Source organism: Balaenoptera acutorostrata, chromosome 10 (genome assembly GCF_949987535.1).
Source record: "Balaenoptera acutorostrata chromosome 10, mBalAcu1.1, whole genome shotgun sequence".
Lineage (NCBI taxonomy): Eukaryota > Metazoa > Chordata > Mammalia > Artiodactyla > Balaenopteridae > Balaenoptera > Balaenoptera acutorostrata.
The window spans coordinates 85,304,196-85,314,696 of record NC_080073.1 but is presented as its reverse complement, the minus strand read 5'-3'; the positions used below and the strand labels follow the sequence as shown (position 1 = coordinate 85,314,696).

Here is a 10,501-nt window from a genome sequence, read left to right as displayed (position 1 = left end):
GGCTTAAAATCTAATCCTGCCTGGTTCAAAGGAATCTCGGGGCTTCCATTTTAGGGTAGGCCTAATTTATTATAGGCCAGGCATTGTTCTAAGCACTTTACACAAAAACTCACCTTAATGCTCACAACATCCCTTTCATCAATGCAATAATCAATAAACAGTCTATAATAATAATAGAAAAGAGTTTCATTCGAGCCAAACTGAGGACTGTAACCCAAGAGACATGGATTCAAGAAGCACTTGAATTGTGTTCTGTCAGACTACAAAATGGGGGGCGGGGGCTTAGGTAGGCAAAAAACAATTTGTACACAAATTGTCAAGAATTAGGATTGGAGGGGACTTCCCTGGTGGTCCAGTGTTTAAGAATCTGCCTTCCAATGCAGGGGACATGGGTTCGATCCCTGGTTGGGGAACTAAGATCCCACATGCCACAGGGCAACTAAGCCCACGTGCTCTAGAGCCCATGCGCCACAACTAGAGAGCCTGTGTGCTGCAACTACTGAGCCTGCACGTGTGCCACAACGAAAGATCCCACATGCCACAACTAAGACCTGACACAGCCAAATAAATAAATAAGAATTAGGATTGGAGCTGGCAAGAAGTAAGGGTGCTTGCTAAGCAAGGGTTGGTTGGGGTCCAAAATGGGTTACATAGTTACAAGGGGAGACCTTGAGACCGTAAGGTTGCAGCTGGCAGCTACTAGCAGATATTGTTTTGAGAATAGCTGGTAGTGTCCTTGAGTTTGATACAGTTCAGAAAATTCAGGTTCTCAGTGACGCAGGAACATTTCTGAAACCACATGCACAATGGTTACCCGGTTCCGTTTTGGATGCCTGAACCACAGTTTCATATCTTGTCAGAACAAAGAACAAATATCAAACATGACAGGGGTGCATTCCTTCAAGGTTTCAAAAGAGACAGATTAGCACATACACAGCGAGTCAGCATGACCTTGGTGTCTGGGAAGGGACCCTCATCTTTGAAGGAGTAATAGCATTGGCATCATGGGCGGGGTGGGGGGGCATTTATCTCTATCTTCAAAGTGGACATTGTGAACAATATGGTAAATGCATTCTTTTTTAATGGTTAGAACAGATGTACATCATATAAGTCAGAATGACTTCCCCATACCTCAACAGGTGAAAATTTCCTCCATCACTATCTACTGTTACTATCCCCATTTATAGATTGGGAAAGTCAGGCACAGAGAGGATAAGTAATTTACCAAGGTCACCCAGCTAGTACGTGGTACAGCCAGGATTACATACCCAGGTATCTTGGCTTGAGAGTCGGTGGATCTAACCACTATGCAAGACCATAAATGAGGGCTGGAAAGAAACAAGAAGAATGAAAGCCCAAGATAATATGGTCTCTGATGCCAGGGACTAGAGAGTTTCTGGAAGTGGGAAGCCTGGAAATCCTGGTTGCCTGAGAGGAAGCCATGGAAAATAGAAAGTGGTAACTGTTGTGTGTGGAGGGTAAGAGGGACAGAATCTCTAGTTACTTTTGCAGGAGCAATTTCAATGGCTTTGTTGGCAGTTTGCCGCCTACAGTGTGTTAAGGTGAGGACTAGAGTCAGGGATAGGAGGGCTTTCTTTCAAGTAGTTTAGCCTTGAAAGGGAGGGAAGAATGGCAGTTGGAGTGGAGCAAGAGCCAGGGGCAGCCACTGCTTCTCCAAGCAAGTGCCTGGTGATGTGTTTTTCGATGTTTCTGAGAGAAAGGGCATGTCCTCCTGCCTGGTGCTCTGAGGAAGCCCTGTTTTCTTCTGAATTTTAGTGTCAATTTTATGCCATCTCTGTAGTCAAGCTTTACATCAGAGCATGGGGTGGGGGGCACAAGAGCATCCTTACAGGACTGTAAGATCTAGTCTTATTTCTTATGGTACAGAGCCTGTCATCCTTTTTTTCTCCTTCCCCTAACTGCTTCCCTTGAGTGGAGGTAAGGGCATGGTTGCTAACGGGTTAACTCGGGGACAACCACCGAGAGGTGCTTCCTAGAGAGCCCGGGAAGTGGCATTGATTCCCACTGAGGCTTCCTGTGCCCCAGCCTCAATTTTTCTCCAGCATTTGGAATCTGTTCATTCCACCAAGACATCCTTTGGGGTTACTTATTGTGGGATTCGGGGTGGGGTGCAGAGGAGGACGCTGCAAAGGCACGGACTACAGGGGGCAATCTGTGAAGTTGCGCCCCAGGGGTGTCCTGGGCCCCTGGACACGCGGAAGGGGACCACTGCAGTTTTACAGTAAAATTGTGATTTCCCACCTTTCAAGAATTTTCCGAAGAAATACAGCTCCCAGCTATAGTGAGGCCCAAGTACTGCCTTGGTCCAGGATGGCTAGAGAATCGAAGGAAAGCGCAGCCTTGGACGCCCAGTCTGCAGAGGACCGGACCGGGATCCTGACCGTGAAGGTGGAGAAGGAGGAAGCCTCCGCCTTGGCTGCTGAGGCGGGCGCCCCAGTCAGCCCAGCTCCGGGCTCCGAGCACTCCCGCCAGCGCTTCCGAGGCTTCCGCTACCCAGAGGCTGAGGGGCCCCGCGAGGCTCTGAGCCGGCTCCGGGAGCTCTGCCGACTGTGGCTGCGGCCTGAGGTGCACACTAAGGAGCAGATCCTGGAGCTGCTGGTGCTGGAGCAGTTCCTGACCATCCTGCCGGGGGACCTGCAGAGCTGGGTGCGGAAGCAGCATCCCGAGAGCGGGGAGGAGGTGGTGGTGCTCTTGGAGTATTTGGAGAAGCAGTTGGATGAGCCGATGCCGCAGGTAGAGAGAACAGGTTTAGCCTCTGAAAGCTGTGGTCTGTTTCTTCCTGAAATCTCCAGATCAGAGTGAGGGGCTTTTCTTTAAGATCCAGAAGTTCTCAGTCTCTTTTTGTACCATGAACCTCTTTGCCAGTAAGGTGAAGTCCCTGGACTCCTTCACATAATAGTATTTTTTAAATACATAAAGGAAAATATAAAGCATTAAAAAGAACTCAATTATATTGAAATACAGTTAGCAAAGCATTAAATGTATGATAAAGTTATATATGTGCTTTTTAAAATTAATGCACTAAATAGTAACATCTAGGGACAGGCCTAATAACTAGTATAATTTCAAAGTGGTGATGAATGACTTTGACATTTACCTGGTTGTAATGTGATATGAGAACATCTGCAGTTTCAGTTGGTGACAGATTCCTGTGTACTGCTTATAGCACCTTGGTTTGTGGCTTCCATTCATAATTGAAGGAAATGCTAAATTTTGCTTAGACGCTAGTAAAAATAAAGTTATTTTTCCTATTCACATTCACGGAATACGTGGGAGGGAGTCGGTGGACCACAAGTTAGAAACCCCAGGGTTCATTTTTACTTGCATCTTCCTGAATGTTGTATGAGTCTATTTTCCCTTTGCAGCATTCTGTGTCCTTGTGTGTTCCTTTCAGCGTGTACATAACCAGACCAAAGACTTCTAACCTGTGACCCAGAGATCAAGGTTCTTGAGTTGGCATTAGTGCCCCTTAGCCCTGTAACAGAGAAGAATCATTTCAAGTCTCAGCTTCAGGCTCTTCATTCTTTACAGAAGATATGGGAGATTCTAAGCTGCACATGAGCTAATTATTATGAAAGTGACTTGAAAATTAATTAATGACAAATGTCTGGAAGGAAACCTTCATTTAATGAGGACATACCATGTACCGGGCCCTGTGTTAGGTGATTTCACACACTGCAATCTTATTTGCTGGTCTCCAAAACCCTGTAAGCTAGAAATTATTATTTTCATTTTTTAGATAAGAAAACATATTAGTATTCTCTGAGAACTTAGCCCCAATTCCCAAAGAGTTTTCATAAAAGCACAAATATATATAATGAGGGAGCACAGAGTAATGCTTAAGAGCGTGGGCGCTGGATTCATTCTGCCTGAGCTCCCATCCTAACATTTCTGCTTTTAGCTGGGTGACCTTGGGCAAGTTGCTTAAACATTGTGCCCCAGTTTCCCCATTACAAAAATACAGATAATAAAAGTACCTAGCTCATAAGGTTGTTGCGCTCTGCATCAAGTGAGTTAATATTCATAAAGCTCTTAGAAATAGTGCCTGGAAAATAGAAAGTACTAGCACATAGAGAGTGTGATAGAAGTGTCTGATGAATAAATAAATGAATGACTTCTAGGTCCCAGGTGGTGACCAGGGGCAAGAACTGCTCTGTTGCAAGATGGCAGTGTTGACACCAGCTCAGAGGTCACGAAATACCCAGTTCCAGCCAAGAAAGGCTCCACTCAAGCATGAATCTTTGGGATCCCAGTCCTTACCAGACAGAGGTGAGTATTATCTTCTGGGCAGTATGAATTCTGCAGACTCCAACCAATTTCATTTAAGGATCACCTAAAAGATCTGTTGATAGGTGTCTTATATGCCCCTTGCAGATCTACTTTACTTTGAGACTGAGACTAATAGGGAAATTTCAAACAATAGTGGAAAGCTTTCCTAACCAAACCTGGACATGGTAAATAAGACTTTATTAAAATTGGTGTTTGGAAAGAGTTGATTTTTGTAGCAACACAGTGATCTCCATTCATTCAACATATATTTCTGGAGGCTCCCTACATGATAGCCAGTGTTATAGGTACCAGGGATAGCATTGTCAGTAGGACAGATTTCTTCCTCCAATGGAGCTTACATTCTAGTAAGGAGGATAGCAAATAAATTAATATGATTTCAGATATTGGTGAGTGCTATGAGGAATATAAGGCCGAATATGTAAAGCCAGTCAGAATATTCCAGAATTGTAGGATTTCTACAAACCAAAGAGTATAAATCTTCTAAACCTGTCAGTTAGAACAGGGTGAAAATCACTCAGTAGGAAACTGTTATATGTTCCCGAGTGTTCCCCATGTACTGTGAACATCTGGGCGGATTTCCAAGACAAACAACACTAGGATACACCAGCCAACAGGAAATCTTTATTTCTGAACAGAGGCCCTAGCCTAACCTAACTTGTTTCCTGCCTCCAGCAAAGTTCACCTTTTATAGGAAAACCTAAAGTTGCCCTTTACTTCTCTCAAATCTGAGCAAGTTCTATATAAGCAGACTCCCATTTCCTCCTTTCTGGGCGCAGCCTTATCTGGCTCCTCTTAGTCTTTCAGAACTAAAGAATAAAGCACCCAGGGCTTCCCTGGTGGCGCAGTGGTTAAGAATCTACCTGCCGATGCTAGGGGACACGGGTTCGAGTCCTGCTCCGGGAAGATCCCACATGCTGTGGAGTAGCTGAGCCTGTGTGCCACAACTACTGAGCCTGTGCTCTAGAGCCCACAAGCCACAACTACTGAGCCTGCGTGCCACAACTACTGAAGCCCATCTGCCTAGAGCCCGTGCTCTGCAACAAGAGAAGCCACCGCAATGAGAAGCCTGTGCACCGCAAGGAAGAGTAGCCCCCACTCGCCACACTAGAGAAAGCCTGCTCACAGCAACGAAGACCCAATGCAGCCAAAAATTTTAAAAAAGAATAAAAAAAAAAAGAATAAAGCATCCAAAGAGCTACTAAAGAAATTTTAACAACAACAAAAATCCTTGGCACTTCACTGGTGGTCCAGTGCTTAAGACTCCATGCTTCCACTGCAGGGTGCGTGGGTTCAATCCCTGGTCAGGGAAGTTCCTCATGCCGCGTGGTGCGGCCAAAAAAAGAAACCACAGAAATCCTCTTATTCCCTCTCTCAGCAAAATTCAAGATTAAAGACTCTTCAGATGGAATGCTTTGTTTTGTTTTTATGTTGCTACCATTTCTTACCAAGGATCCAGCCCATCGTTTTGTGCATCTGTGGAGTACACCACATCTCTTCAGGCCCTAGGATTTGAGCTGGCAGGGATCAGGAATTTTGGAAAGACACACTGTATAAGCTTCTTTATGGGAATTTATGCAGTTTTTGAACTTGGACTTCACGGCTCAGGGAGGCTGAATGCCAGGGAGGTTGAATGTCAGGGTCAATCTCATCCAGAGCTTCTTTCCTTCTTAGTTCTCCAGGTTCCTAGGCTTGCCTCTGGAGGGCGCTGCAGAGAAGATGCAGTGGTAGCCACCAGGCTTGCTCCAGAGTCCCAGGTGAGGTGGAGCCCCTGTCCCTCCCCCAGCACCCAGCACCCTTCACTGCTGATGGGCTTCCCATCAGATCCCTTTCTCTCCATGCCTCCTCCACCCTCATCCTGGATCTACATGGAGTTTGAGTATTCTCATTTATCCCAAGGTTGCTAATCATCATCTGTCATTATTTTGGTGTTCACTTAAGAGGATTTTCCTGTTTCACTCCTAGCTTGGAGACTGTGCTTCTCTGCTTTTCCTAGCCATCTGTTTGGTCAGCTCCTTCATCAAGGAGATTTTCTTCTTCAGCAAGGGAAATTTAGCAAATACAAACTGAAGATTTTGTTGTGATGGTGATTTAGTTTTGTTTTTTTAAGTATCATAAACTATGCTGCTAGTGAGGGATATAAAGTCATGCCCGCTGCCCTCTAGGAACTTAAACTTGAAGGAACAGATAGGGCATGTGCTTTTAGTCTAAGATTTAATATTACAATTTGAATAGTCTTTACTTAACTTGGATTTTAATTTCTTACCCAGTCTTTCATGTCCTGCTTGAAGATCTCAGTATTTGAGGCTCTGTAGAACCTATTTTCCCTGGTTTTTCCTCACCTCAGACCTAGATTTCATTGTATTTTAAAATCATTAATACAAATAAGCCCACATCCCCACTTTGCCAAAGCACACCACAAATATTTTGAAAAGTTTGGATATGGTTCCACTCCTTTCACTGCACTGGCCCTTGTTTTTCCAAACCTTTCACCTTCTGGACTGTTCAGATGTTTATATGAAAGTACTGATAATGTGTGTATTTCTTTCCTTTAATGGTTATTTTTTTGACAGAGATATTATTAGAGATAGGGTTAAGTAGGCATAAGTATGCCATACTTGCTTTTTTGTAAAGAGCTCCTGTAAAGGGGACACTCCTTCATTGCATGTACCCAGCTTTGGGAGTGATTTTGGGCAAGAGGAATTACATGGAATTCCTCACTGTTTCAGGGGCTGCTGAAAATGGAAGATGTGGCCCTGACCCTCGCTCCTGGATGGACACAGCTGGATTCATCTCAGGTGAACTTCTACAGAGATGAAAGGCAGGAGAACTATGGCAGCCTGATCTCCTTGGGTAAGGCTAATGGGCACTGATTTCTTATAAGGTTTCCTGGCTTCCTTTGTGTATTAGAATCTACTAGGCTGTTAGAAACTGTTTGAATTATGTTTGGAATTAGAACCACCATTTCTGAATCCCAACTACTAACCAGCTGTGTGACTAGTTTATTAACCCTTCTGAGCCTTGCTTTTTTATCTATCCTGCCAGTGTCCTGGTCAGTTCAGTTTAAGTGGGATGAAGGAGGTACAGCCCTTAGTACAGGTCCAGCTCATAGCAGATGCTCAGTAAATGCTGATTTCTTCCCCTTCCCTTCCTGTTGCTAGCCCTGATAGTGCAGGAGAGCTGAGGGGTCTCTTCAGGAAGTGGGCCATGGGACCATAGAGTGAGAGCTAGAAGTGAGCCAGAGATTGACTGCAGAGCCTGGCCTTAGAGATGAGCGTGCAGTGCAGAGGCGCACAAGATTGCCTGGCTTGTCTGAGTTCACATAGCTCACTACAGCACAGTGCGGGCTCCAGCTCAGATGTCCCAGCACTGATGCCAGTTTTATTTGGCAGACCCTGCCTCTGCCTGGGGTGCAGCCAGAGATGACTGCACCTTCCAGTGGTCAGTGAGTTCTGAGTTCCTACTTTCCCTGTTTCTCATAGAACATTTCAGAAATCCTTTCACTTGCCTTGTTTACTGTCACCTTCTGCTCAGCCCTTTTAGTATCTAACCCTAAGCACATGGCCCTGCCTTACTTTCTTAGAACTTAGAGCATCTGCATTTATCCCCAGCACAGTCTTCAGGCCTCACCACCTTCTCTCCAATCTCTCCATTCCCAGATTGTACCCTTCTTCCAATGGCCCCATTCTCATTCTCATTCCCTCCCCAGCACCCCTGTTCTACCCCTTTATTCCCATCTTTATTCTAATACTTAAATCTTCATCCATGGCATATATACACCTCTATAATTCTTGCCTCCCTGGGACTCATCACAAAGCTTTCCTCTGTGGCAGGGCATAATTGACAGTTGCTGGCCATTTGTTGTTCAGGTGGTGCAGTGCAGACGAAGATCAGGGACCTGCCTCCAGACGAGGACCATCCAGGACAAGAGTCTGGTCAGATACCATGCCACTTGGGTGAAGCCATTGGCCAGATTCCTGCACGTGCAGAAGCTGGTGATCAGGAGGGCAGGTTACAAAGAAAGCAGAAAAGTGCTGCAGGGAATAGGCGGCATTACTGTCATGAATGTGGAAAGACTTTTGCTCAGAGTTCAGGCCTGACTAAGCACAGGAGAATCCACACTGGGGAGAAACCCTATGAATGCGAGGAGTGTGGCAAGACCTTCATCGGGAGCTCTGCCCTCGTCATTCATCAGAGAGTCCACACTGGAGAGAAACCTTATGAGTGTGAGGAATGTGGCAAGGTCTTCAGTCACAGTTCAAACCTTATCAAACACCAGAGAACTCACACCGGGGAGAAGCCCTACGAGTGTGATGACTGTGGGAAAACCTTTAGCCAGAGCTGCAGCCTCCTTGAACATCACAAAATCCACACTGGGGAGAAGCCATACCAGTGCAATGTGTGCGGCAAAGCCTTTAGGCGCAATTCACATCTCCTGAGACATCAGAGGATCCACGGCAATAAAAACGTTCAGAATCCTGACCGTGGAGAGACCTGGGAGAGTCAGGGGAGGATGGAAAGCCAGTGGGAAAATGTTGAGGCTCCCGTGTCTTATAAATGTAATGAGTGTGAGAGAAGTTTCACTAGGAATAGAAGCCTTATTGAGCATCAAAAAATCCACACTGGTGAGAAACCCTATCAGTGTGATACATGTGGAAAAGGCTTCACCCGAACTTCATACCTTATTCAACATCAGAGAAGCCACGTTGGGAAAAAAATTCTGTCTCCATGACCCATGTCTTATATGCCAGAGTTGGTGCTCACTCCTCGTTGAACTGAAGCCACCCTGGAACCCTTGCTGACTAGAAAATTGTGAGCTGGGCTTTATTTACTCCCACATGTCATCAGGTGTTTGTTAGAAAATAGAGACTGGCTGAGATGAATTATCTTCTACATCTTAGAAGGTGATTGAAAAAAGAAAAACAACTTGTTTGATAGGAGGCTATGGGAGAGTTGTCTGGAAGAGGTCAGACCTGAAATGATTCTCACCTTTTAGGCTTAATTGGGCTTCTAGACTGGCTAATTAATCACCCTCGGCCAGCACTTTGTGACGTCTCCTGGGTGGATGGCTCTGATTTGGGGCGCTGCTGCTCTGACTGTTCATTTTGCCTATAATGAATTCCTCACCAGTTGGTTGGATCAATGATGTCTTATACCCCCATTGTGCCTTGCATACAGGTGCTATAAACATTTATTAAATATACCAGTGAAACGACCTTCATAGCTCTGAAAATCTAATGTTGTCTAGATTTCTGAGGACTATCTAAGGCCATTTGTGTTCATCTAATTCTCTGAGGTTCTAGATTCTGGGTCTAGAATATTTATCTAGATTCCGATTCTAGTGTATTTATTGTCAAATACGTAAGATTGTCAGAGTTGGGGTGAAGGAATCCATATTTCTTCACCAGCATAGTAGTTATAGTAAGAATGCCTTAAACAGCTTCTTTATCATTAAGACATTGTGAGACTGCTCCATCTGTACAATTCCAGTCTATAGTCAACATTAACTACATTAGTTCATATTAATTTTGCTACTCTTTAGGGGGAAACCTTTCACATTCAGGTAAATAAAAATGAGTTTATCAAGTCAGATCAAAACTATTATGAATCTTGACAAAAATCCTATGATGCGAGAGTTCCCTGGCTGTCCAGTGGTTAGGACTTCACACTGTCACTGCTGAGGGCCCAGGTTCGATTCTTAGTTGGGGAACTAAAATCCCACAGGCTGCACAGCCAAAAAAATTTAAAAATTAAAAAAAAAAATCCTATAATCCTCAACAACTTGTTTCTCACCTTTCGGTTATCTTGGGCCTAACCAAGTGCCAAGACACCATCCATATCCCTCTCTCTCAACTTAAAGCCAAGTGTGCATGAAAGCTCATGCCAGCTAAGCTTAAACTCCCTCCAAGTCAGAGGATTCACACCAAACACTTATAACAAGTATTGTTCATGTTTTCAAAACTGTCCTGTGGTTGGGGAGAGGAAGATTGGGTCAGAGGCAGCCAATGTTGATAGAGACCCGAGTATGGGCAGTAGGAGAAAATGTATCTTTTCAGAAACACATTGGGAGTCCTGGGTATCTGACCAAAACGATTCCACAACATTCAAAGTATCAACCTGTGAAGTCAAGACTCTCAATAAGAATTTCATGATATCTCCTGTTTTCACCCAGATCACCTTCTGCTAAGTTCTT

The 10,501-nt window shown here is 44.7% G+C and overlaps 1 protein-coding gene across 1 annotated transcript; it reads left to right on the top strand.

Moving 5' to 3' along the window:
• Window positions 1-2,041: 2,041 nt before the first annotated feature.
• Window positions 2,042-9,524, top strand: ZKSCAN4 (zinc finger with KRAB and SCAN domains 4). Its single transcript, XM_028165689.2, has 5 exons — window positions 2,042-2,754; window positions 4,143-4,290; window positions 5,983-6,065; window positions 7,038-7,161; window positions 8,178-9,524. The coding sequence occupies exons 1-5, from the start codon at window positions 2,332-2,334 to the stop codon at window positions 9,038-9,040; spliced, it is 1,641 nt and encodes a 546-aa protein (XP_028021490.2). The 5' UTR covers window positions 2,042-2,331; the 3' UTR covers window positions 9,041-9,524.
• The last annotated feature ends 977 nt before the right edge of the window (window positions 9,525-10,501 follow it).